Source organism: Arabidopsis lyrata (assembly GCF_000004255.2).
Source record: "Arabidopsis lyrata subsp. lyrata unplaced genomic scaffold ARALYscaffold_2, whole genome shotgun sequence".
Classification (NCBI taxonomy): Eukaryota; Viridiplantae; Streptophyta; class Magnoliopsida; order Brassicales; family Brassicaceae; genus Arabidopsis; species Arabidopsis lyrata.
In genome coordinates, this window is record NW_003302554.1 from 15,501,594 (window position 1) to 15,527,275 (window position 25,682).

A 25,682-nucleotide genomic window follows, 5' to 3' on the forward strand; every position below is an offset into this window, starting at 1 on the left:
TTTTTTTTTTTGGCTAAACGTACAACAGTGGTATCTTTCTCTGTTAAACCATTGTGAATGAATATATTGACAATTATGGGCTAAAAGATACGACATTGACCCAAAAATTATAACAAATAAATAGGCTTTGGCCCATAACTGAGGTTTTGGCGGGAAAGATTAGTTATTTAGTTACAGTTTTGTGAAATATGTCAGTCTAGCTGTCGAAAGAATAACATGCATTTTGCCACACGTTAACTTTCACCAATGAAACCAACAACTGCAACGATTATTTTACTCAATTCAATCAGACCGGACTAAACCGAACTAGACCGGTAGAGATTTAAACGGCTCTGTTTTTCTAATTTTAATCATAACCGATTCTCTCTCAAAGACACACACACATGCACAAGCACCACCATATTTTGAGAAGATCATCACCACTGCAATGGCGTCAATGAAACTCGTTGTTCATATTCTCCGTCGATACATCTCCATCGCAATAACTCTCTTCTATAGCCTCATTTGGTGTTTATTCGACAATTTCGATTACCCGATCCTAATCAAACTCGCTGATACGTTCTTATCTTTATATTTCCTAATCTTCTGCGATCTCCGTCCAGTAACCGTCGATTTAAACGATGGAGAAACCACATTACATTTCTGGATCTCCGGCCACCGTAAAACCAACCGCCCAAACCTCCTCATGCTACACGGTTACGGAGGAAATTCGAAATGGCAATTTATTCATCAAGTTTCAGATCTATCGAAATCGTTTAATCTCTTTATCCCCGATCTCATGTTCTTCGGGAAATCGTACTCGAAAAATACCGATCGGAGCGTCGAGTTTCAGGCGAGGAGTATCGTCGGAGGTTTGAAGAGGTTAGGCTGTGGTGAAGGAGATTTGTCGGTTTACTCTATTAGTTACGGAGGATTCGTCGCGTATCGGATTGCGAAGATTTGGCCGGAGATGATTGAGAAACTGGTGATTGTGAGTAGTGGAGTTGGGTTTACACAACAACAAAAGATGACGGAGATGAAAAAACACGGCGGAGATGTATCGGAGATTCTTGTTCCGAGTAATCCGAGAGATCTCCGGTTGTTAGTTAGGGTTTCGATGAATACAGGTATCAGATTTCTTGACTGGGTTCCAGATTTCATCCTCTCCCAATTCATCGCTGTGAGTTCTGTTTTCTTTTGTTTATTACTGATTCTGCCCCGTAATTTAACTTTTGTTCAAACTTTGACCCTTACGTTAGCAAAATTGCATAATTAGTCCTTGAGTTTCAAAACTTATAGGTGATGTATGAGACAAATCGGCAAGAACTTGTTGATTTAGCTAAGAATTTGTTGGAAAGAGAAGAGGAGCCAGATTTTTTTGCAATATCACAGGTCATTTGATAATTTGTTATCCATAAAAATTGTTTAAACTGAATAATTGTAGTAATTGAATTATTTGTTTGGTGTTGTTAATATTCAGAAAACGTTAATCGTTTGGGGTGATAAGGATAATGTGTTTCCCTTGGAGCATGGACGGCGTCTACAAAGGTAAACATGATACTAACAAAATTCTATAACAATTTTTGTCATAGAAACTAAATCTCTCCTTTTTTGTATAAATGGTGACTTTATTATTAACATATTTTTTTGGCAGGAATTTACCAAATTCGAGTTTAGAGGTATTGAAGGAAATTGGACATGGTGTGAACATTGAAGCACCAACTACTCTTAATAATTTGATTATCTCGTTTGTTTTAGGTGCTCCTTAACTTCTATAGTTGTATATCTTTTAATTTATACTAGATTTTAACCCGCGGTACACCGCATGATGATTTAGTTTTAAAGTTAGTATAAAAATATTTTGTAAATTGTATATCTTTATAACATATTTATTTATATTATAGTTTACAATTGTTATTAAGTAACGGTATACCACGAGTCCACGAGACAATTATTAATAAACTGAGAATTTAACCCGTATTAAAGCGGTATATAAATATTAATTCAAATTCGTTCGTCATATAAATCTTTTCTGAAATATAACTCGTTCCGTAATTTCTTAACCCGTCCCGTAATTTGTTTTTATTTTAAAATTTAATGATTATTTATTATATATAAAAATTTATAAATCATATCATTCTCTAAGACATTTATATTTTAATAAACTAAAGATTTAATATGTATTAAAGCGGCATGTTAATGATATTTAAAATTTTATAAATATTGTTATTAAGTAACATTATACATGGGATAATTTTTGGTTTTATACAATCTTTTCTAAATTAGGCTGATTTAATATGTCTAATATTGGTGGTATTAAAAAAAATAAGGATTTAATCCGTATTGAAGCGGCGGATTAATGATATTTTAATCTTTTTATTATTGTTGATTCACAAACCCGTTCCGCCAAACCCGTCCGGCCAAAAAACTCATTTATTTTATTAATGTTGATCTTATTTATGATATGATTCTGAATCATTGTCTAAATATTTTAATCGATGTAGAACGTTGAACACACATTTTCGTCAATTAGATAATATATGTCCGTTTTTAAAATTTCGAATCACAGTATATACAGAAAAAAATTGATTTTTTTTTACTTTATGTATTATATTATTATTCAAAACACTTAAAAACAAATCAAACAAAGATGACAAGAGAATCATAATTCTAAATATTAATCAAATCTTCTAAATATCTAAATTATTAAATATAGAATATCCGGTGTATGAGTTGGGTTAAATATAACCCGACCCAACAGATTTTTTGTGAAAGATTTTAAAAAACGGGTCAGATATCCGATTAACCCAGAAGTATTTTTACCCACCCGTCACCAAAGTGTTGCAAAAATACTAGTATAGATATATTGTTTATACCAAAAGGAAATAATATATATAATGTATGATCCGAAAATATTCAACTGGCGCGAAACAACCGGTCAAAATCATAACAAACTACGCAATTACAGTGCATTGGGGTTGGGATAAGAAAAATTGTATTCCAAGGCACATTTCATGAGTCATGCATGAGTCATGACTGCTTGTCAAACTACCTCCGAGGACCTCAACCAGTTGCGGTACATTGGATCGTCTCGGGCTGGGTGGTTCTTATGAATAACGAAGACTTAACCATACGTCTCACCAACATGCTCCACCCCAACAAAGGCGACATCTATGATCTATCTGCCTCGGCTTCCTTCTCCTCTCAATCCTTGTTTTCCCCTGCCCGTAAGTAACATGGTGCAGAGATTCACTCTTCTATCTCACGCCTAACACCGAGTTTATTGAATATAATGTGACCGGTGACCCATCGTTGAAGAACACTGAGTCCCTTCCCCCAACTTATTTCCAGCAATCCGGACCTCTTGAACTACCTAATATGGCAGAGTTGGAGTTGTTTGCATGGTGCGTCCGAAGCAAGCAATTGGTAGAGTCACCTTCCCATGACTTCTTCCTCTTCACATGGTGCACTGAGTTCGAGTCTGAAGGGAAACCAATCCCTTTTTGGGAGTGTGAGAAGAAAAAAAAAAAAAGTTGAAAAACTATAACGTGAAAACCAAGGGGTTCATAGTGTATAGACGAGACATTGACAGAGGGGTGGAGTGTTACTCCGAGGACATTGGAGATCTTTGCAATTTTTTTTGGTATGAACGAGGGTTTTTGTGTCAAAGCGAGCAAGTACCGCAGCGTCAAACCCAAACTCTACTTCATCGACCACCATCGTGTTTATCGCTACAATATCTCGTCCCACAGGTCAGCCCAAGAAAAATACTCCTCGTGTTTGATGGCTTTAGAAACACTCATCTATCCAACCAAGCTTGGTCCGGTTCAGTGGGTGCGCTTGTGTAGTTGTGTGTTTATGCGTGAGTAGCTCTTTTTCCCTTGATACCACAGTCCCAAGACTTTTCGCTTAGACTTAAAAATTCCACATTATATTCTAGTGGACGTTTTTCTCCAATTTTCAATGAGGAACAAAATTACTTTTGTTAAATTTTGTGTATTTTATGCAACCAATTTTGGAGTCACTTATTTTTTTCATTTAAAAAAACTTCAATTTATCAAAATTGTTCTTTGTTTTCTCATTTTTTTCATAAGTATTTTGAACTACTTATAACTATCCGAAATACTCAAATCCCAATCCAACTTTTACCCGATCTAATAAAATTTTGAATAATTATATTCAAATTATCCATATTCTACATGTTATTCAAATTATCTGACCGAATTTCTTAAAATACACTTTCAATAATAACAAGATAATTATTTTAGATATATTAATTACGACCTCTAGTCACTATTACTTGAAATAAACAGTCCTAATAAGACGTAACGAATAAAACAAAAGATATGGGTCGAGTCACAATAATCCGGCTCCAGATGTCTGACAGTGCATGGCACAACTTTAACCTCCATAACTCTGCAAATTAAAGATGCAGAGAGTAAGTACAACCAAAAAAATCTTTATTTTTCCAAAAGAGTTATTAAAAAGAAAAAGAAAAAGATAAGAACATTTATATATATTCCCCTCAAATCTCTCTCTGTCTCAAACTGTTTGTCTACAGACGACAAGTAGATTCCTTTTTCTTTGCTTTCTCAGCATCCAATAATTGTCATGTTATTTCTCCATTTTAATTCTTGTTTGTTTATTTCCCGAGAAAATTATCTTGATTTCCTCATCCACTTCCTCTTCCCGGAGCTTGTTTTTTTTTTGAAGGTAAGAAAACTGAGTTTAGAGCAGAAAAATTCTCTCTTTTTTCTTTCTTACTTGTAGAAAAATCTTGCTTTGCTTTTTTGGGTTCATAGATATGATTCTTTTGGTTTCTGGGTCTTAAAAATTTATAGAATTTTATGAATCTTATGGAATCGGTTTCTACTTTTGTTGAGATTATCTCACTATAGGTGAAGGCTACTTATAGAAGAATCAGCTATTACTTCTCTTTTTTTTTTTTTTTTAATCTATATATAGATCTCTTTTTATCCTGAAAACGTGTTTGGTGTTTTGTCCGAAATTGAGGGTTCTTGAGATTGAAATGTAACTGAGAAAAAAAGAAAAAGAATTTTATCTTTTGCTTTGTGTTACTTTAAAAGTGAGATCAAGAGTTTATAGACAAGGTCAACGGAAGAAGAATAAAACACTTGTTTAATGTTAGTTTTGTTGCAATTGTAGAACAAGATCAATATTCAAGATTTGAGTTTGATGGAATCAAGAATGGAAGGAGATGTGTATTCTGGATTTGGAGAGAGATACCAAATGGATGGTAAATTGTTGCAGAATTTCCAGAAGAGCTTTGTTCAAGTTCAAGACATTCTTGATCAAAACCGGCTTTTGATCAACGAGATCAATCAGAACCACGAGTCCAAACAAGCTGATCACTTGGGAAGAAATGTGGGTTTGATAAGAGAGCTCAATAACAATATCAGAACAGTGGCAAGTCTTTATGGAGATCTCTCTCATTCTTTCGCTAGGTCGATTGATGCTTCATCTGAAGGAGAATCTACCGGGACATTGAAATCTGATGGCAAGGCCAACAACCAGAAGAGATTTAGATCCGGGTAATATAACCAATCTTGATTTTGTAGATTCAAAGCTAATTTGATTGTGGATTAAGGAGTGTGTCATGTTGTTGTTGTTGTGGTGGAACAGTTATGACATTAATATTGTGCTTTTCTTAAGGGTCTTCAATAGTTTTGCTTATGCAATTTCTCTTGAAATGTTATCTACATAATGTTTATGTCTTTGATTCTGAGATAATAAAAGAAGTTTTTCTTTTGTTAGATTTGACATATCTCTGAAATTCAAGTTCTGCCACCAACTGATATATTTATGACAAGTTAATAATTATACCCTTGGACTAATAAAATTCCTCTAATCATCCTGTGATTGCCTTGGTTCTAGAATTGACATGTAAACCATATTTTTGCAGTAACTCAAAATTTAGCAATGTTCATCTGAAACTTTATTAGCTTAAAATAAAGTAAAAAAACTCTACCAAAATAAGAAAAAGAAAAACATGAAAGTGTACTAAAGTCTGATCTAGCAAAAGAAGATGATTATCCTCGTTGCCTTTGTGCTTGCATGATCCTCTAAAGTCAAAAAGACAACAGAGACTTGTAGTTTTAACTTTAGTTAGGTACTTTTATTATTCCTTATCTTTTTTCTCCATTTTTACACAAGTTTCAAGTTGTTTTACAACACAAAACTTCTCTTTACCTTTCTTTATTTGTTTATTTGGCTTTTGGACAAAAGAATCCAGCCAACTTTTTGGTTCACTTCACCTTTAATAATCAATTTCTTGGCTCACATCCATTTTCCAATCAACTTTCTTTTGGATATTTTATGAAACTATGAAAGTGAAGGAATGTATATGGTCTTTGACAAAAAAAAAAAAAAAAAAAAAAAAAAAAAAAAAAAGGAATGTATATGGTAGGGTCTCCATACTAATAGAAAAACAAATTATTTGATGAGTTCAAGAGGAGAATAATTTAACTTTACAAGCATCTAGAGACCCATATCAAATATAAAGGAAGGAATTTTCTTATCTTCATCAACAAAAACATGTTGTTACATATAGACAATGATGTCTGACTAAAGAAAATGAAGAAACATGTAGACAATGATGATGTATAATGTGATTGTTCTGTTCATCTCAGCTTTGAAGCTTACTTCTTGTCACTCTGTCTCTGCATCACTTTCATCAACTGTCCTTCCCAGTCAGATACAACTTCTTCTCCATTCGTAACCTGACCGAATCAGAAGCCTCATCTCATCAGTAACAAATGCTTCTTTGTATAGGAAGCAGCATCAATAAAATGTTATAATTCTACCTCAAATATCAACCCTGTTGGTGGGATCACACTTAGCGCTTCAACGCATATACGAGCAGCATCTTCCTTGCTTATGCTTCCTTTAGCTGCAGCACCCTGTTTCATTCATAACAATGTTGTCTAAAGTTTAAACCCAAGCGGTGGAGTCAACACATATTTTGTCTTCTCTATTATAAGATGAATTTACCGCGTTAAAGTTGAAGCCTTGATTCCCTCCAGGACTGTTCTCCAGCTTGCCTGTTCTTATGATTGTATAAGGGACATTCGAAGATATAACAGCGTTTTCATCTTGCTCGGCCAGTTTTTTGGCTTTGTTATTCATCATAGCTTGAATACCGCCGCTGCTTTCATAAACAGACAACTGCAGCTTCATTAAACCATGATCTCACAGCCACACAAAAAAAAACAATTCCAACTTCCAAGCCTTGCAAGATTGTTGCTAGTACATCACCAATAACTGTCTAATCCTCATTATTGGAATTGAGTACGACAAGGACAAAAGTCATGGAGATTGTATTCTTACCTGAGACAGGAGAACTGCATGTTTTACACCTCTAAAACTCTTGACATTCGGTAAGAAACCTTCCTGCCAAGGAAAGAACCTCATGTTTTAGATCAATGTACAATTCGATCTATAAGAATGATGAAGGGTTTGGTTAAACATACAGTCGGGGATATGACTGCACCAACGCCCTTAAAAGCTTTCTTTAAGAAACGCTCGTCGCTTGCATCTCCAGAGGTCAACTGAATGTTTGCCAAAGTGAAGCTAAACAACAGATAGAACCAAGAGTATACATGTATTCAGTGAACCAACCTCAACATAAGATCCAAAAGCTTCCAAAGCCTTTCTTTTGTCCTTGACAAGTGCTTTAACCCGAGTCCCTTTCACAATCAGTTGCAGTATAATCATCTACATCAGCTAAGAATTAACACTTCTCAGTTTCATTTTTTAATAACTTTCATCTTGTTGCATCCAATGTATGATGATTCTGTGAAAGCAAACACACCTGACCCAAATCACTGTCTCCATCGGTTACAAAAACAACGTCATTTTCTCCATCAAGATCATCTTTTGCTTCCTCTGCTTCATAGGTTCCAAATGAGATAGAAATAAGAGTTATGGGTAAGTCCTGGCTTCTGAGATTCCAATTCAACCATTCTAAGTATCTTGCATATTGTTTTTAATGATACCTTCAAATTCATCGTCGTCTCCACTTAAAGATCCATCCTTTGGCCGAAGTTCAGGCGCTCCATACCATTTCCTAAGCTTAGGACCGCCTTAAAACAAGAAAAAACACAGACAAAGTCTCAATTTTTATTCGGACATAGTCTTCACATTTGATACCCAAATTTCAAATTTCTATGAACTTGAGAATACCTTCGATATAATCGAGAATCTGATCTACAAAACTGATTTTCTTCTTAGCCAAACAACGAACACGACAACGTTTTCCAGATGATATCCCAATTCGACATTTAGTTTCTGAGACCTGATTCGAAGAACAGAAGAGTAACGAAGGTCCTTGACTGAGGAGACACGAAGGTAGAGAAGTACCCGCCATGTCTGCAACTACAAAGATAAGGTTTCGTCCTCACTCTTCACCTTGCTACCGTAATCTCCCAAGAGTCCACTGTAACCCTCTATATGAGAAAGAGGTTTCTCTAAACCGGGATAATTACAAAAATACCTGCTGTTGGATTGGATAAGATTGTTGTGCAAGGTGTCCAGAGCAAGGCCTTTTATTTTGCAACCTTATCTCAACGTTCTGCTGCTGATAAAGATTGAGACTTTCTTCTAAAAATATTTCCTTTCTAGTTTCTAATTTTGTTCTCTCTTAGGTTTTATCTTCTATGACTCTATGAGTCTCTTTATTCATAGATGTATTCGTTTGATTCTATCTATATATATACCTTACTGATTAGTTATGTTATGAATTTATGATGTAGCTTGTTGAACTAGTAGTCATAGTTCTTGCTTAATGATATATAAATCTTGATTTAAACTCCTTCTGGATATTCTTTTCATTTCTATGATGATTTACTGTTGTTGTTACGTGTTTCCTTGGCATTGATCCATCTCTACTCAATCCTTACACCAGATTTTGATGGTATAAGAGGATCCAATGACAATGCTTATATTAAAAATGGAGTTTATAGTCTCTCTGAACTATCTATGTCCAAGTTCTTGGGAGTTCGGAAGCACCTTACATCGGCGACATTTGTTCTACTCTTTCTAAGTTTTCCTATGACAATTCTTTTCGTTTGCACATGCAGAGTTCAGTTGATGTGGTCTGATACTTGCTTCTTAGTTCCTTAACATTGTTCAATTTAATCGCAATGATAATGGGTTTGTGTTTAGATTTTTTCTTTTCTTTTCAAGTTTCCATTGTTGCAGGAGAAACAGGTCTACTCATGCATGCAACTTCCATTCCATGATGCAGCAAAAGGATCGTTGTTGCAAGAGAAGAAAAGTCCACAATGAGGTCCTGAAGGATCAAGGACATTGTTTAGCAACAAATGTTTGTACTGTGTATATATTGTTGGTTTTGTCTGAAAAGAACCAGACTTGTTTTTGAAACTATCATGTACTACTCTCTTCTTTTCAAATTATTATTTGCAGTTTCACACATTTGTTGTTATTTTTATTTATTTATAAAACAATGGTAAGGGTAAATTAAAAATAAATTAATAATTACAATTTTGTGAGACAGGAAAAAAAATAAAAAACATCCAACAGTTTGAGATATAATATAAAAAGTAAAAATTTAGCTACAAATTACTCCCTCTGTTTTTTAAAAGTTGTCGTTTTATCTGTATTTGGACAAATTAAGAAAAGGTATACAATTACTATATCAACCTCATAAAAATGACAAGTAATTATTTACAAATAATTTGTGTTCAATAAAATGAGGGTAATTTGGGTAGTTATTGGCATAAATTATATTATTACCTTAAAACGACAACTAATTTAAAACAAAAAAAAAGCTCCAAAACGACAACTATTCGAAAACGGAGGGAGTAACAAATAACAAATGCTCTGGAGTGGAGTCTGGACTAACCAATATAGTGAAACACCTAACCAAATTCACAGACGGCGTACAATCCTAGTGTAGATAGAGCAGACGACACGGCGTTCTTGCACACGTGACCTAAAAAACGGAACGTAGTTTACTCTGATTTCGCATATTAAGCTATTTACTGACGTGGCAATGTTTCGATATCGGACCAAAGCTGCATAAGTAATATACGGATTCCAAATCACAAAATAAAGAATTTTGAGTTGATAAAACGCTTTGGAGTCCGGGACCTGTTAATTTGCTCTAAGCACTGGAAAAAGAAAAGCCTAAAGAGAGCCAAACATAAAAAGCAGTACCAAAATTTTCCAAATTTCTTTTAACCCTTTTTGCTTATCTAAGAAGTTTCTCGTCTGAAATCATCGAAGATTAATCTATTCTTAGATATGACTTTGTCTCCGACGCTTTGAGGTCACCTGAAAGTGTAATCAATCGCTTTTCTGCTATAATTGTCACTCTCCGGCGACAAAACTTGGTTTCCGGTGGTAAGCATTAGAAATTCAATTATTTTGATTCGTTTCTGTATTTTCAAGCTCTGATTGCGTTCTTTCTTGGCTGTTTTTATGTGTTATATTCGTAATTCGATGGAATAATAATACCGAAAGTTTTCAAATTGATTGTGAGAATTCAAGGGCTTTGTTTGTCAATTGTGAAACTTGTGAATTCTTTGGAATTTCAAGATGGGGAATTTAAATTTGTAGTCTTTCTTAATTTTGTATACTTTCCTCTTCAAAGTCCTTACTTTTGTTTGATTATAGATACTTCTCACTTTGGGACTGCTTTGTTTTCGTCTGATGGTTATTATTTGAATGAGAATCCGTTTTGTGTTTAGGTTTTTGGTTTGAAATTGTGCAGAGATGCTGTCAATTTGTATATCCAAATTTGCAAATAGTAAAAGATTGTTTTCTTTCTTTGGTAGAGTAAGTTATATTGGACTGCAGCATCCTTTGGTGGATTGTTTTTTAGTTCTTACTTGAAGAGTATATTGAGCATTTATCAATTTGTTTTGCCTGTTTGGGATTTCAGATTGTGTATGTTTTAAGTTGGATTTGCGATGGGAACTGTGGTTGGAACTGTTGAGGACCGCAGAGATATGTTTGAGGGCAGTGCTCAGACAAGGATCACACCGTTTTCTTCAACAAATCAGATTGGAAATCCTGTTGCCTACAAGCTTGTCCGGGTATGGCTATAAATGTGTTCTTTTCGATGTCTTTCTTATAGTTGATCTTGTTGTTTGATATAGTTTCTAAGATTTCTTTATGTGGATTCTGTCGTCCGAGTTAGAACAGGAAAAAGAAATTCTAATAGCGTTACTCTTCTCTTGGAATTGAGAATCTATCTACTATGATTATAGATGTTAGCCTTTCAAAATCTTATTTTGGGTGGTTTATGAAAATGGTTAGGTTTCAGGAGATGGGAGTCTAGTGCCTGCAACCGATGAAGAAATTTTGGAGGTCAATGAGACGGATATGCATATTGCATCAGATGCATGTCAGACTGTAGGCTACCTTGCAACAGATGAAGAAAATTCGGAGATCAATGAGACGGTTATGCATATTGCATCAGATGCTTGGCAGACTGTAGGCTACCTTCCAGCTGAAGGGATACCTTCTCGGTTGTCCCAGCTTGAAAGCTCAGAAGGTTTGGTGCCCATAGGCCTTTACATGTTGAACCATTCTTGCTTAAAAGCCTATGATAGTTTAGCCCTAAGTATGTTCCTTTTCTTAAGGGACATTTGTTTCTATGGTCAGGAATGCCTTGTATACCCAATTGCACTTCTTTAAACATTTTCTATAGTTACACAGAGTGGTTATGCTAGATGTAAATGAGAGAGAGAGTTAAATTTTTGGGTTTCTTAACCAAACTATAGATGAGTATCAATCTATTGCACATTTATACCAATCTCTATTATTGATATATCCCCATATATGCTTATGTCTCTGTGGCTTTCTCTATCTTATGTTGAGGATTCAGATAGAATTGGACAATTAATGATAAAAATTTCTTATTCTTTCAGCTATCGGTTCAGGTTTATTGCAGTCTGATAGTGTGCAACCATATACAGACCAGGTAAAGTCTCCACCTGAGGTTAGTCCCAGTTCAGAAATATTAAAAATAGAATTTAAATTTATGGCATTGTATCATTTCCACAATTAGATTCTTAATGTTTTAATGTATAAGAACTCTATCAAAGACCAGATGGCCTTACTCCTAAGATTTTGCTCCATCTTTGAGATTTTTGCAGTCCAATGAGAAGATGTTGCAAAAGGTTGAACAGGAAGAGAGGCTTGGCAATATACATGGATCTCAGATGCCTTCTACTCCTCGAGATGCCAATATCCAGTGTTCTGATGAAAACAACTTTTTTGAGGAGGATCAAGTCCACCATGAAGATTTGCTGCAAGAACCCATACCTCTCTCATTGAATGTTCAGAATGAATGCAATATGAATCAATCTGATAAGATTGAACCATGCTCAAACGCAGCAGCTAGTCCCAAAGAAACTGCATTGTCTGGTGCTGCTCAAAAACCTGATTTTTCTAGAGTTAGAGGCGAGATCTGCTTGGATAATTTACCGATTAAAGCACTGCAAGAAACATTCAGGGCAACGTTTGGCCGTGAGACGACTGTTAAGGACAAGACGTGGCTCAAAAGGAGGATTGCAATGGGACTTATTAACTCTTGTGATGTACCAGCAACTAACCTGAGAGTGAAGGATAAAATGTTAGTTGGAAATCAAGAGAAGACCAACGATGTGACTAATGCTATTAGCAAGGATATGGGTGATGACGTAAGAGCTACTAAAATGAAAGATGCACCATCGAGTACTGATCATGTGAATGGACATTCAAATGCAGCTGGCCAAATTCTCGGTGGTGACCACTATTATGCTAGTGAGGATTATTCCAGTGAACAGAGGGCTGCAAAACGAGTTAGGAAGCCTACACGAAGATATATTGAAGAACTTTCAGAAACAGATGAAAAACAGCAAAATGACAAGTCAATGATTCCTTCTAAAGATCAGAAGCTGTCCGAAAAATCTGAGGTCAGGTCTATCAGTGTCTCCTCGGGGAAGAGAGTTACCGTCACCAGGATGGTATCCCTTGCTGGATCTGAAATTGAGGTTCCTTATGTTTCTCATGTCCGGAGAAGCCGTCCAAGAGAGAACATTATGGCTCTTATGGTATGTCTTTTGGTTACTCATTCTCCTCAATATAGTAATTAATGTCATACCTTTCCTTTGAACCGAAAAAGCTTCCAATCATCTGGCTCCTGTTACATCTGTGCCTTGTATCACGTGCCAAATTCTATCTCAAGAAGCAAAGATACAAAAATAATAAAACGAGTGATCATCTTCTTTGCCATTATTTGACTTTGCTGTTATGTGTAATTAAGGATCTTACAACATTGTGTAGGGATGTCATTCCAGTTACTTGGAAGATAAAGCTAGTGCAACAGAGAGTAACCTCAATCTGAGTCCATCTCAGTTAAGCAGTGAGGTTGTGAACCGAGATTTGGTGGAAAAGTCTGCTTCTAGACTGGTCCAAAAAGAAGTAAGACATCTATTGCTTAAGTTACCTTTGTCTCGTTATTCTCATTTCGTACTTTGTAGATAGTAGAAATGGTATAGGGTTCGATTGCATTTACCATCTACATGATATTTTAGATGAATTTGGTGTTCCAGGTATGACATAGTTTCTTATTGCTTTATTGCTTTGCAAATGCAGTTTGCTACAAGTGAAGAGAACAATGAGGAGCATATTCTCTCTGAGGTTGATCAAGACATGGAGCCAGAGCACATAGACTCATCTGGAAATAGCTCGGATGACAATAATAACATTGGCGTGCCAATCATGCAAGGTGGTGCACTTAGAAGAAAGCATCATCGAGCTTGGACTCTGTCTGAGGTTACAAAACTAGTTGAAGGTGTATCAAAATATGGAGCCGGCAAGTGGTCTGAAATCAAAAAGCATTCCTTTTCGTCCTACTCATATCGTACCTCTGTAGATCTCAAGGTAATTCAACTTTTGAACCCTCTTTGCATATCCTATCAATCAAGGCTTTAGTTTAACCATATTGTTGTTTTGTAGGACAAATGGCGAAATCTTCTAAAATCAAGCTTTGCTCAGAGTCCCTCAAACAGCGTGGTTCCTCCCTCTGTCTCTCTCTCTCTCTCTCTCTCTCTCTCTCTCTCTCTCTCTCTCTCTCTCTATCCCTTTAGCTTCTAACTGCAGTTTCTTTTGCTCAAGTTGTAATAACGAGAGCTTATGAGTATACTGTCGTGTTTCCAGGGAAATCTCAAGAAACATGGGTCAATGCATATTCCTACGCAGATTCTGTTAAGGGTAAGGGAGCTCGCGGAGAAGCAATCTCAGTAAGCAAGTTTGTTGGAGATAGGAACAGAAAGGAAAAGGAAACAAGATCCGACTTCTAGTAGCTGAGTTTTTGTAAAATAGCAACTCAAGTAAGGGAGACGAGAAATGTGAGATAACAGTTTCTTTAGACTTGTAACTTTCTAAGGAAGCTTTGTGGGTTATATATATATGAGAAAAGTATTAAGCAGTGTCTGTGTCTTGAATTGGTATGAATGGGTTCTCTATAATATCCATGGAAGCATGCTGATCTCGTGCGAACTGTGTTTCACTCGGACTTGAATTGGGCCTTTTTTTGTATTCGATCCATTATTTATTGGAGATGGTTCTCGACCCACACATGTGTCCTTCTCGCTTTCTCTAGAACCATCCCCTAATCACACTCATCAAAGTTCCCTTCTTTTCATGCAAAAACTTCACTTTTTTATGTTGTTTTCCGCTAAATTTTCGAACACATAGCTCTGTTACTACCAAGAGTCATATGTAAGGGTAAGTTGCATAGTTTCGTATGTAATCTGAATTTCAAACTTTTTTGATGGGTAGATAATCAACGCCAAAGAGGTGAGAGGTTACTTCTTTCAGAATTTTAGTTAATTAAAAGCTTGATCCTTCAGATGATACATCTCCCTTTTGCATTAGTTTAAAGATTGTGTCTTTTTGAGTTAATGATTAATTGGTGATTTCATGATTTTGCCTTTTAAATATTTGTCTGATTGTTGTTGGTTTTTTTTTTTAATGCTGAAACTGAAACTAGTGAAGATACCTCAGTCCTCACCTATCTCCAGAAATCGAGTAGTAAAGTCTGAAAGAAAAATGGGAATCGTGGAAAGGATTAAAGAGATTGAGGCCGAGATGGCTCGGACGCAGAAGAATAAAGCTACAGGTTTCTTTTTACATTATATAACGTATAGATGTATAGACATGAGAGTCATCATTGATTTTCATATATTTTTGAAACAAAAGCAGAAGAAATGAAAATATTGTTACATTTGATGGACAGAGTATCATCTTGGTCAGCTCAAGGCAAAGATTGCAAAGCTCAGAACACAACTCTTAGAGCCTCCAAAAGTAATGCAACTTACTTCTTATGAAATAGTTTGTCAACCACTATTGTCTGTGTGCATTATGTTTGGATCCTGTTACTAGGCATGTTTAGGATGGCTATAGCTATAGTGTACAAACTTCTATATTCTTTTTCATTTCTGATTTTCTTGTAAATGTATTCCAATCTACCTAACAGGGTTCTAGTGGAGGTGGGGATGGTTTTGAAGTTACAAAGTATGGTCATGGACGTGTTGCACTTATAGGCTTTCCAAGGTCCATCTTGAAATGCTCTACTCAGCACAAATTCATGTATCTGTATTTTAGAGTCCTCACTTGGGTAAATTTGGGTTTGTGGCTGTGATTTGCAGTGTTGGAAAGTCCACGCTTTTGACAATGTTAACCGGCACACATTCTGAAGCAGCCTCATATGAATTTACAACGCTTACATGCATCCCTGGAGTAATTCACTACAATGACACCAAAATTCAGTTGCTTGATCTTCCTGGAATTATTGAAGGTGCTTCAGAAGGAAAGGGACGAGGAAGGCAGGTTTAAATCCAATTGATTCTTATCCTTCTTACTCCTTTGTACCCTTTTTTTCCTCAAAACGTTAAGGAATGCTATGAAATGAACTTAGATGGAACCTGTATGTATCTCAGGTTATTGCTGTTGCAAAGTCTTCAGACCTTGTGTTGATGGTTCTTGATGCCTCAAAAGTAAGAGCTATGGTTTAGATTTCCATAGTGTGCTGGTTCTGTCTTTTTTTCGCTTTGCTATTTTAATCTCACTATTTCTTCTTCCAAAATCGTTTTAGAGTCAAGGTCACAGGCAAATACTGACTAAGGAGCTTGAAGCAGTGGGTCTGCGTCTAAACAAAAGACCTCCACAGGTAAAGCTCATATTTATCAATGGTATCCCTTTCTAAACTCTTAATTCTCTTTTACTTTATCTGCTTGCTTTCTGTTTTATATCTTAACTCTTAAAACCCACAATCCATCTTCTGTTATTCAGCAAAGGCTTGCCTTTTTAGAAACTGCTACACCAGGTCCAGCTTGATGTAATCCCATTTAGTGGTGTTTTGCTTTCTTTATTGTAACAGATATACTTTAAGAAGAAGAAGACTGGTGGGATTTCTTTTAACACTACCGCACCCTTGACTCGCATTGATGAGAAGCTCTGTTATCAAATTCTGCATGAATACAAGATTCACAATGCTGAGGTACTTAAGTCCATCTTTAATCTTGTTTTTATTCAGCCTTGAAAAAGAGTCATTCCGTGTCTCTCTTGTCCGCAAGTTAGAAGTAGAACTATAAAAACTTTAAATCATTTTATTTTGCTGCTTTGTTGAGAGATATGTAATGGGTTTAGTAATATAAAAATTGCAGGTTCTATTTCGTGAGGATGCTACGGTGGATGACTTTATTGATGTCATTGAAGGCAACCGCAAATACATCAAATGTGTATATGTCTACAACAAAATAGATGTTGTTGGAATCGATGATGTTGATAGGCTAGCACGGCAGCCAAATTCTATTGTTATTAGCTGCAATCTAAAGGCAAGTTCTTTAATTTTGAAGAGTATTGTCTAAATAAAAATCCTATCCAGTGCAGTTCTAGCTTCTTCATAATGGTTTGATTCCTGTATAGACTGAAACTTGTGAATATATATACTGGAAGACTCTGGTCTATTAATGGTAAATGATGGTGTTACTTGAAACAGCTAAACTTAGACAGACTACTTGCAAGAATGTGGGACGAAATGGGACTTGTGAGAGTTTACTCAAAGCCTCAAAGCCAACAACCAGATTTCGATGAACCCTTTGTCCTCTCAGCTGTAAGTATAATACCCTCAACACTTTTCTTGCTGATTTTTAGGCTTCTTTTGTATAAATAAGAATTTACAGATATGATTTTTCATGTTTGTACTTCACAATAACATCTGTGGCAGTAATATTTGATTTCCATGTGTTACTCCTCAGGATAGAGGTGGCTGCACAGTTGAAGATTTCTGTAACCACGTCCACAGAACTCTGGTGAAGGATATGAAGTATGCACTGGTTTGGGGCACAAGCGCTAGGCACTACCCTCAACACTGTGGTCTTTCTCATCATCTTGAGGATGAAGATGTTGTTCAAATCGTCAAGAAGAAGGTACAGAAGCGTAAACTATTGTCTGATCTCTGTCTCATGATGAGAATGCTACATCAAATGTTGATGCTTGTCGGAATTTCAGGTGAGAGAAGAAGGAGGAAGGGGACGGTTCAAGTCACACTCAAACGCGCCTGCTAGAATTGCAGACCGTGAGAAGAAAGCTCCACTAAAGCAATAAGACAGTTGCTCATCCTGAATTTTCCCAAGTAAGACAGACCTTATGTGTATTAAAACCATAACTAGAAGAATAAATGGAAAGCGATACTTGTTAGTGCCAATATCTACTGTAAACTCTGTTATTAGTCTATAAAAAGGCATTCCTGTCTTGATTTCATGTTGACAAGAGCTAGGAACAGATTGTTTCAGGAAATATGAGAAGTAAACGATTGATGATCCAAGTGCCAAATAACGACATTTGTAGTCTCGAAACTAATTCCTTAACATTCATATGTAAAAAGATACACAGAAGTTGCTTCTGTATCTATATTCCGGGTATGTGTTTCATGGGACCAACAAGCTGTTGAGATGATTGAAGGCATGATTACTTAGCCTCTCTGGCTCTTTGCCCACATATGTCTACCTGTTACTTGAGCTGGTGGGTATAAATCAGTACACTGGTTGCTCAATGGATCCGAACCAGCACTACGCCTTACATTTACATCTCCGTTGTAAGACATTGACTGTTTCTTCTCAAACGGTGTTTTGGAACAAGAGGATGAAGACCCTGATCGTCTCTGCTTAGCTTTAATAGATTGTGTCAGGCTCATGTAGCTCGGCTTTCTGTAGTACCCTCCTTCCTCAAGGAAACTTCCCGAGAAGGGAACTGGGGATTGAGATGTTGACGAAGACTCAGAACTCGTAGCAGACGATGACATTGGAGGAGGTCTAACCAAAACTCTGGTTGTTAGATTGTTCTTCCTGACCTGAACTGTGTCATGTTCAGACACACTGCTCTCACTTTTCCTTGCATTCTCTGATGAGTTCGTAGGACCTTCCATCAACCGACCTTCCCATGGCCTGTCTGCAACCCATCGGTCAAGCCAATTCCAACCTGGACTGCTCTTGCACGACCCATTACTCTTTTTAACACTCCCTTGCTTGTTCGCCTTGGCCGGACTTGGACACGTCCTCGGCTGTCAAAATATGAGAAACTCAATGAACACAAATGCTCTGAGAGAGTAAATCCTCAAAAATTTGATTCTAGTTATGAATCCCATTACCTGATGTGTCAAGGCATATACCATAGCTCTCTCCCTCTTGATTGCTCCTTCTTGCCTCATTTGCAGCTTTGTTCTCACTTCATTTATACTTCCCGGGCTATCACACCAACCCTTCTGAACAACACATCATTGCAAAATATTTACATTTAGTCACCCACGAGTCCCATTTTATCCCAATTCATATCTGATAATCATTACCTCAGCCTGTTTGGCCGGATCATCTTTTTGTTGATCAGATGGCTTCTGCAACTCCAGTCCATCTGAAGGCCCCCTATTGCAATGAGCTCGTACCCGAGCTTGGACTCGAACAAGAGCTTGCATACACCTTAGTGTCACATCTGCTTGTTTCCGGACTTGTCTACCACGGAATATCGCCTGAATCCTCACCACCGCCTTCAGAGCTCTCAGCGCTTGTCTTGCCTGTAAAATGCATCCATTAAAAGATTGACCACAAAAAGCTACAGGGAAGAAATCAAACGAAGTGCTCAAATGAATTGACTTAGTTTAAGGATCCATTAATTGTTGAAGGTTGATCCTTTAGTACTTTTATGTTCCATATACAATCATATCTCTAAATCTAATGTTAAAACCAATGAATAGTTCACTAAACCAAAGAGCTTATCAGTAATAGTGGTTAAAGTCGCAAACCAGGAAAGCTCGAAAAGCAGCCTGAATCCGTGTAGCAGCCCATTCTCGTTTAACAAGAAAGAAATCTTTCGGCGGAGCTCTGATGACTGCAGCAACAGCCGCCGTGAAAGACTCGTCAGCAGAGAAAGACGGCGGGTCTGAACCCAACGAAGGAGTTCCATAACTACCACCACGGCTCTTGAAACCTTTTGAAGAAGAAATCAAGCCTTCTGATGAAGTCCTCCATAGTTTCCATTTCTTCTTGATATTCTTCTCCTGCGACCAAAAGAATCAGTTACTGAGAGATGAACAGAGATCACTGAGAGATGAACAGAGATCGATCAAGTGTAAAGAAGAGAGCTTTTTCGAGATTTACTTGATCATCAGTGATGGGTTTTTTGTTACTTATCAGAGATTTAATCCAATTTCCAGAGCCACCCATTTGCTCAAATTTGAAACCTTTGTTCTTCAAAAACCGTAATAAAGTTGGAGACTTTCACTGGTTTTGGAATCAGATCCGGCGGAGAAAGGTCGATTCGAGAATTTATAAGTAAAAAATCTCGAGAGGGGAAGAAGAAGAAGAAAAAGAGAGAGAAAGTTTCTGGGAATTTTGGTGGCCTGAAGAATGATGCAGACAAAAAAGGTTTGCAATTGTTAAAAGAAGCGAAGCGTTTGAAATTTGAAATTTTGGTGAAGCAAGGAATATAAAACATTTAATATTTTTTTTAATTTAACGGTAACATTATTCATTGACATTTCGCTTTCGTCGTCATAAATAAATGACTCATAAAACATTGGAAAAAGAAATAATTCATCTCTCATGCCTCGCGTGATTATAATCTTCCTTAATTTGCGTTAGGTACATTTATATAAATAATTATGAAATGACCACCTTATTTCTTGTTTCTTAGTTTTCCACCCCGTAACTCTTTGTAAGCAATTAAAAAGTCCATTTGGGAATTTTTAATGTAGAACTCTCCATAGGGTCTTCTTATTACCAAGTTTATGAGTAACTTATTCTCAGTAATCTTCATTTATTTACTTTACTAATGAAAAAAAGGACAAGAGAACAAATAAAGATTGTAGCAGTGTGTATTATTCTATTACAGGCTCAAAGATACAAGTTTTTTAGTTATTAGATTTATTGACTTTCAGAGATGCCTCTAAATGAGACAAGGATTCGTCATTTCTTCGCAGCTCATTCAGTTCAGGGAGTTCTTGATGTCAATCACGAAACGATACTTGATGTCCTTCTTCACCACTCTTTCGAGAGCTTCGTTTATATTCTGAATAGGAATTACCTCTATGTTTGGGTAAATCTTATGAGCTGCACAGAAATCTATCATTTCCTGTGTTATTTTGGTACCCCCGGTTACACTTCCCGCGAGCATTCTCATACCTGTCCAAACATCTTTGGTTTCAGTATCTTAGAGTATGTAAGAAATGGCAGGACTGATTATAAGACTTTTTGAGTTGCATACCAAGATTGAGATTGGCAGGACTGATTTTAATTTCACTTGGGAAACCAACCAGGACATAAGTTCCAGCAATCTTCAAGAGAGACATGTAAGGATCAAACGCGTGATCACCAGATGCTGTATCAATGATAAAGTCTAGAGATTTCGCTAGTGCCTGCAAGTAAAAATGTAGATTCACAAGTTAAGTTTCTGGTTCCATTCCTGACGATCACAAAGATATTAAAACTTATTTTACTACCTTCATCTGATCATGGTCAGACGAGATAACAAAATTCTCAGCTCCCAGCAGATTCAAAGCTTCCTCTTTCTTGGAAATGCTGGTGCTAAAAACCGTAACACTAAGTCCAAAAGCCTTGCCAAATTTAACTGCCATGTGCCCAAGACCACCTAGCCCAATCACCCCAAGAGATTTACCAGGTTGATTCATATTGTGACGCATCATAGGCGCAAAAACCGTGATTCCAGCACAGAGTAATGGTGCAGCTGATTCCAAGGGATAGTCCACAGGTATCTTGTAGCAGTACCTATTGTAATCAATAATTAAAACACAGGAAAAAAACTAGTACTCAGAAATCATTTGCTTCCCTTCAATACTTAAAAACTCATTCACAAGTTTCAAAAGTATGAAATGGAAAGAGAGGAAAGCAGATACTAACCTCTCATGAACAACAATGTGGCTGGAGTAGCCTCCTTTAGTAACAGAGCCATCATGATCGATACCATTGAAAGTAAAAACTCCTTTTGCACAATTAACTTCTTGTCCGTCGTTACAATATTCACACTCCCTGCAGGAGTTAACATACGTTCCAACACCAACATGGTCTCCAACTTTGAATCGTTGAACATTAGGCCCAACCTTAGTCACTATTCCAGCAATCTCATGCCTTAAGAGGAAAACAAATGAATATCAATTCCACTAGTAAGGTGTAAAGTTTGGTTTTTTAAAACATACCCAGGAACCAAAGGGTACTTAGAGTCTCCATGTTGGTTTCTAGTCCAGATAACATCAGCGTAACACACTCCACAATGAGTGATTTTGAGTGAAACATCGTCACTTGTAACAGACCTGCGAGTGAATTTGTGAGGAGAAAGAAGACCAGATGGATCTTTTGCCGCCCAACACATGCACTCGTTTTCCCCAGTCTCTGAAGAACTCATTGGCGATTTTCAATTTCTCGATTACCTAATCAAGAGTCGTGTATCGTTTTTGATTTGTGTTGATTGATCTGATCCAAAACCAAAACAGAGCAATCTTTTTGCTTTTGTAGTGACTCAATTCCCAAACTGGTCATGGGGGGTTTTGGTTTTTTTTTTTTTGTTGGACTCACTTACAAACAAAGAAGCCCATTATAACCCAAAAAGGCCCATTTAAAGTCCAATAAGTTGAATTCGATTTTGGTTTATTATATTGTAAAGACTCCTTTTACATCTTACGCAAACGCCACCGAATCAGGAACCAAAAATAGAAGAAAGCTGCAAGATCGAGAACAAGAACCATCGATGGCGGATCAAAACCGATCAGGTACTCACAATCAACGATCATGGGTTTACGCATTTCTTTAATTTCACCGCGCTTCTCGTGTGAAAAGGAAGATTTTTTGTTCAAAATTATGTTTGTTTCCTCAAATTCACTATCAAATTTACGCGTCTATTATTGGATGGTTTTGATCGGAAAATTTTCTAAAGAAACAATATAGGTCCGTTTTTGATTCGTTGCTCTGTTTTTTCTCTTATGGAATAACGAATCCAAACCCTTTTTCTATTGTTGGGTTTCATAGAGGAGAAGAAGGTGAAATCGCCTAAAGTGTTTGAACGAGTCAAAGAAGAAACAGAAGCAATGGGTCATCATGAAAAGTCGAAGAGTCGTCACCATCACAAAGAGACTCATGGAACAAGTGACGATATTGATCAGAACACTCCAATTGATTTTGTGAAGGGACCTGGTTTCTTTCAACGAGTCAAAGAAGAGATCGAAGCCATCTTTAATGCTGTTACTCCCAAGCGTTCTTCAAAGAAGTGAACTTTCATTATATCTGTGTTTGAGTGTATATATGTTCATGCACAAGTGAGAAGAAGATCTAGATAAACCCAGTTTCGTGTAATGAATCGTATCAGAATGTTGGACCTCTAATAATCTTCATTAGTTCATGACATTTGCAAATGTCATAATTTCTGTGAATTCGAATTGAGATCGTTATAAGTCGTTGGTCTAACAGATGGTCAATAAGGTGAAGTCTGGTTTAGGACTTATAAGGAAAGAGGAGTTTTGCCGGTTTGAAGTAAACCGAGTTTCTTAGTCATTGTACTCTGTTTTGTAACTTTATTTGAATTGATGTCTCTCACGGGTTTGTGAGGTGGTGGTGAACCAAGTTTATAATCTCCCTCGAAGATCATAGTGATAAACTAGTATAGATCTTGTGAAGATGTGGACATTTTCATTACAAACTTATAAACTCGTGAGTACGCTCGGTTTGATTCGGAAAGTTTTGGTGGTTTAATCGATTCTTATGTTTGGGAGGGTTTCTATAGAAGAATGTGAAACCAATTATTTTTAAACCAGAAGATATTTATCTATTGAAGAATACCATATAGCGTTGCAGAGACGTTAATAAAAGTATCTAAGGACACTAAGATTGTTTCTTGACACGATCTTGTTGGAGTCCATAGACAAAATAGTATCATTAGCTTCTTCTTTTTTTCTTTTTAACTTTATTTGTTTGTTGTAATGGGAGGAAAAAAAAAAGAAAGAAATAGACTTAACGATTGGTAAAATAGCACACCGAACGAAACAACTCTTTTGGTTTCATGAGAGTTGTCTTGTACTCTTATGAATGTGATGTGCCTAACTTTTAATTTTCCCAATGATTTTGGAAATCGAACTACTCCGATAAGAAAGTTACAATCGTCACCACTATCCCATTTATGGTTTTTAATTCTTCTTTTGACACTTTTTCTCCCATCTTTGATATATTTGAATCCTCTTTATTAAAGATAATTTTCGGATACATACATTATCTTGAAACTAAATATATAATTTAAATCAAGTTTTGATTAATGCAATGAAAGATATAATTGGAAACTATCAAACTGTAAACCTGATGAAATTTGAACTATAGTCGAAATGGTTATTTGATTTTTCTAATGAATTTACATACTCAGTTTTATACTCGATATATAACGTGTCCACTATTGATTATATTTGGCTTGATTTGTCGCATAAATACGGCGGGACCAAAAATAAATTATATGATTTCGAGATTCTTATGTCCTATTAAGAAAAAGAATGTACGTAATAAATAGCATACGACACCTGTTTATCATCCGGTGGATATTAAATTTAAAACGTTTATTATTAGGAAAAATATTGGGGATTGAGAGTTTAATTTATATATAAAAATATAAACACTATCAATCAAATTAAACATTTTCTAATCTCTAAAGTCTTCAAAAGTTCATTACTATATCACTCTTTCTATAAAATATTTGTCGCATTAAACCCCGACAAGCCCATATGATACTTAAATATATTTACAAACGTAATACTACAATAATACAAACAAAATGTATAGTAGTAATAAATTACATACTTACAATTTAGAATTTAAATTTAATTTGGCGGATTGGTTTCACCAAGCCGTGTTGGGTTGCACGTAAAGAGGACCACCACGTTGATTAGTGTTTTAAATGAACCCAAACGATTTAAATTCCGTTGTGGGACTCCTCTTTGTGGGTCCTAATCCCTCCCTCCACGTTTCGAGTTTTAGTCGTCCGATTTGTGTTCGATCAGAATATTAGTATTCCGGTTGAAAAAGTCATATAAACCAACGGATACGATGAGCTGTTGGCTGAACTAATCAATAGTAAGGACTTTGACCACGACATTACAACGGCTTGTCCTAATCATTTGCTTATTTTTCCACAATGTATTAGAGTAAGTTTTGGTTTCGGTCTAATTTGATGATTTGTACCAGTGGAGGACTTCTCTGAAGTCTACTCACAAAATAAAATAAAAAATGAAAAGGAAAAATGGGGACCTAGCGGCTAGCAGTAACAAATACGATAGGGTCCATAAAAGTCAGTGAAAATAGTTAAAAAAAAAGTGGTCAATATCGTGTGCAGGGGAAAAAAGAAAGTACAAAACTCGAAAAAAGGACTATAGAATCATGAACGTGGACCGATCCCATGTGATTATCCTTCGAACCAAAGTTAACTTGAAAGCTTTTCTGAATGAAAAATAAAACAATACCTTAAAATATTCCACGTTGACATACAAATAAAAATCCTAACACAACAACAAAAAAACGCGAAAAAGTAAAATTCGTTTTTGGTTCAGTGTGTTTTTCTTAATAAAATACGTCAAATCGTATCCAAATTTAAATTCGATTGTTTACCATTTCTAATGTTTAAAATTGAAATAATACTAATTATTCGCATGGTAACGAGGATTATTTATTCAGTTAAACTTTGATTTTGGCTAGTGACAGTCTTTGTACTATTTACTCACTCATTATGTCGACAAATATGCTTTATTGAAAGGTCAACACCAAACTAAAAACGTCCCTTTCTCCAAAACTCTAATCCACCTATATAGTTATCCTATCTATAATTACATCTAATTGAAATACTCGTAAGGAAGACTGTAACATCTACGTTGTTATTCAATTTCATATACATTCACAGATTTGTTTTGTTCATCACGTCTTTTTCTCTTAAGCGGTGTGTCATTCGAGTTGTTGATATTAGAAAACAATCTCCACTATACGAATTTATCACGTATGTATATATGATCGTTGTTTCTGGATCTTATCCGATTAGTGTAAACAATTAATTCTAAATATTTATTCCATTATATCTCGATCTATAAGTTATAACTAACATGAATTTTAAATATTTATTCCGTAATTATGTCTTGA

General features: G+C 36.0%; 9 protein-coding genes and 1 long non-coding RNA gene across 20 annotated transcripts; 6 read left to right on the forward strand and 4 right to left on the reverse strand.

Moving 5' to 3' along the window:
* Nucleotides 1-145: 145 nt before the first annotated feature.
* LOC9324949 (2-hydroxy-6-oxononadienedioate/2-hydroxy-6-oxononatrienedioate hydrolase) lies at nucleotides 146-2,865 on the forward strand. Its single transcript, XM_021034080.1, has 5 exons — nucleotides 146-1,159; nucleotides 1,279-1,371; nucleotides 1,460-1,527; nucleotides 1,634-1,777; nucleotides 2,841-2,865. The coding sequence occupies exons 1-4, from the start codon at nucleotides 428-430 to the stop codon at nucleotides 1,746-1,748; spliced, it is 1,008 nt and encodes a 335-aa protein (XP_020889739.1). The 5' UTR covers nucleotides 146-427; the 3' UTR covers nucleotides 1,749-1,777; nucleotides 2,841-2,865.
* Nucleotides 2,866-4,110: 1,245 nt separating this feature from the next.
* On the reverse strand, nucleotides 4,111-4,552 carry LOC110230639. The gene is made up of 2 exons (XR_002333771.1): nucleotides 4,488-4,552; nucleotides 4,111-4,395 (listed from the first exon to the last, which is right to left on the reverse strand). It is a non-coding gene; the product is annotated as an uncharacterized LOC110230639 (long non-coding RNA).
* Nucleotides 4,465-5,755, forward strand: LOC9323506 (protein ELF4-LIKE 2). Its single transcript, XM_021034081.1, has 2 exons — nucleotides 4,465-4,692; nucleotides 5,146-5,755. The coding sequence occupies exons 1-2, from the start codon at nucleotides 4,591-4,593 to the stop codon at nucleotides 5,533-5,535; spliced, it is 492 nt and encodes a 163-aa protein (XP_020889740.1). The 5' UTR covers nucleotides 4,465-4,590; the 3' UTR covers nucleotides 5,536-5,755.
* Nucleotides 5,756-6,417: 662 nt separating this feature from the next.
* On the reverse strand, nucleotides 6,418-8,483 carry LOC9323507. Of its 3 annotated transcripts, none has more exons than XM_021035606.1 (9): nucleotides 8,182-8,472; nucleotides 7,995-8,081; nucleotides 7,811-7,884; nucleotides 7,618-7,713; nucleotides 7,470-7,547; nucleotides 7,327-7,389; nucleotides 6,991-7,164; nucleotides 6,804-6,899; nucleotides 6,418-6,719 (listed from the first exon to the last, which is right to left on the reverse strand). In XM_021035606.1, the coding sequence occupies exons 1-9, from the start codon at nucleotides 8,363-8,365 to the stop codon at nucleotides 6,639-6,641; spliced, it is 933 nt and encodes a 310-aa protein (XP_020891265.1). In that variant the 5' UTR covers nucleotides 8,366-8,472; the 3' UTR covers nucleotides 6,418-6,638. The 3 variants fall into 3 exon arrangements, with proteins under 3 accessions (XP_020891265.1, XP_020891264.1, XP_020891266.1); XM_021035605.1 differs by having other exon boundaries at nucleotides 7,811-7,887; XM_021035607.1 differs by lacking the exons at nucleotides 6,418-6,719; nucleotides 6,804-6,899 and having other exon boundaries at nucleotides 7,059-7,144; nucleotides 8,182-8,483.
* A 322-nt stretch (nucleotides 8,484-8,805) lies between these two features.
* Nucleotides 8,806-9,432, forward strand: LOC9324950 (the record flags this gene model as incomplete). Its single annotated transcript, XM_021010088.1, has 1 exon — nucleotides 8,806-9,432. A coding segment is annotated over one exon (315 nt), but the record flags the coding sequence as incomplete, so codon positions are not given.
* Nucleotides 9,433-10,101: 669 nt separating this feature from the next.
* Nucleotides 10,102-14,500, forward strand: LOC9323508. Of its 5 annotated transcripts, none has more exons than XM_021010287.1 (9): nucleotides 10,102-10,288; nucleotides 10,904-11,057; nucleotides 11,281-11,518; nucleotides 11,895-11,965; nucleotides 12,123-13,061; nucleotides 13,294-13,431; nucleotides 13,606-13,893; nucleotides 13,969-14,037; nucleotides 14,170-14,500. In XM_021010287.1, exons 2-9 carry the CDS (start codon nucleotides 10,932-10,934, stop codon nucleotides 14,254-14,256), a joined length of 1,956 nt encoding a protein of 651 aa, XP_020865946.1. In that variant the 5' UTR covers nucleotides 10,102-10,288; nucleotides 10,904-10,931; the 3' UTR covers nucleotides 14,257-14,500. The 5 variants fall into 5 exon arrangements, with proteins under 5 accessions (XP_020865946.1, XP_020865945.1, XP_020865948.1 ...); XM_021010286.1 differs by having other exon boundaries at nucleotides 10,103-10,362; nucleotides 14,170-14,440; XM_021010289.1 differs by having other exon boundaries at nucleotides 10,103-10,362; nucleotides 11,895-11,947; nucleotides 14,170-14,440.
* Nucleotides 14,501-14,610: 110 nt separating this feature from the next.
* LOC9323509 (developmentally-regulated G-protein 2) lies at nucleotides 14,611-17,771 on the forward strand. 5 transcript variants are annotated; one of them, XM_021010293.1, is made up of 12 exons: nucleotides 14,611-14,811; nucleotides 15,005-15,133; nucleotides 15,251-15,318; nucleotides 15,491-15,567; nucleotides 15,663-15,843; nucleotides 15,954-16,010; nucleotides 16,109-16,183; nucleotides 16,394-16,513; nucleotides 16,680-16,850; nucleotides 17,015-17,128; nucleotides 17,274-17,444; nucleotides 17,527-17,771. In XM_021010293.1, the coding sequence occupies exons 2-12, from the start codon at nucleotides 15,064-15,066 to the stop codon at nucleotides 17,620-17,622; spliced, it is 1,200 nt and encodes a 399-aa protein (XP_020865952.1). In that variant the 5' UTR covers nucleotides 14,611-14,811; nucleotides 15,005-15,063; the 3' UTR covers nucleotides 17,623-17,771. The 5 variants fall into 5 exon arrangements, with proteins under 5 accessions (XP_020865952.1, XP_020865951.1, XP_020865953.1 ...); XM_021010292.1 differs by having other exon boundaries at nucleotides 14,611-14,739; XM_021010294.1 differs by having other exon boundaries at nucleotides 14,611-14,739; nucleotides 15,010-15,133.
* LOC9323510 (protein IQ-DOMAIN 1) lies at nucleotides 17,727-20,225 on the reverse strand. The gene is made up of 5 exons (XM_002888841.2): nucleotides 19,668-20,225; nucleotides 19,313-19,567; nucleotides 18,863-19,084; nucleotides 18,665-18,778; nucleotides 17,727-18,577 (listed from the first exon to the last, which is right to left on the reverse strand). The coding sequence occupies exons 1-5, from the start codon at nucleotides 19,731-19,733 to the stop codon at nucleotides 17,990-17,992; spliced, it is 1,245 nt and encodes a 414-aa protein (XP_002888887.1). The 5' UTR covers nucleotides 19,734-20,225; the 3' UTR covers nucleotides 17,727-17,989.
* A 123-nt stretch (nucleotides 20,226-20,348) lies between these two features.
* LOC9324951 (probable cinnamyl alcohol dehydrogenase 1) lies at nucleotides 20,349-22,008 on the reverse strand. Its single transcript, XM_002888842.2, has 5 exons — nucleotides 21,722-22,008; nucleotides 21,426-21,653; nucleotides 21,008-21,293; nucleotides 20,773-20,923; nucleotides 20,349-20,690 (listed from the first exon to the last, which is right to left on the reverse strand). Exons 1-5 carry the CDS (start codon nucleotides 21,925-21,927, stop codon nucleotides 20,494-20,496), a joined length of 1,068 nt encoding a protein of 355 aa, XP_002888888.1. The 5' UTR covers nucleotides 21,928-22,008; the 3' UTR covers nucleotides 20,349-20,493.
* A 169-nt stretch (nucleotides 22,009-22,177) lies between these two features.
* Nucleotides 22,178-23,134, forward strand: LOC9324952. Its single transcript, XM_002887400.2, has 2 exons — nucleotides 22,178-22,291; nucleotides 22,548-23,134. The coding sequence occupies exons 1-2, from the start codon at nucleotides 22,270-22,272 to the stop codon at nucleotides 22,787-22,789; spliced, it is 264 nt and encodes an 87-aa protein (XP_002887446.1). The 5' UTR covers nucleotides 22,178-22,269; the 3' UTR covers nucleotides 22,790-23,134.
* The last annotated feature ends 2,548 nt before the right edge of the window (nucleotides 23,135-25,682 follow it).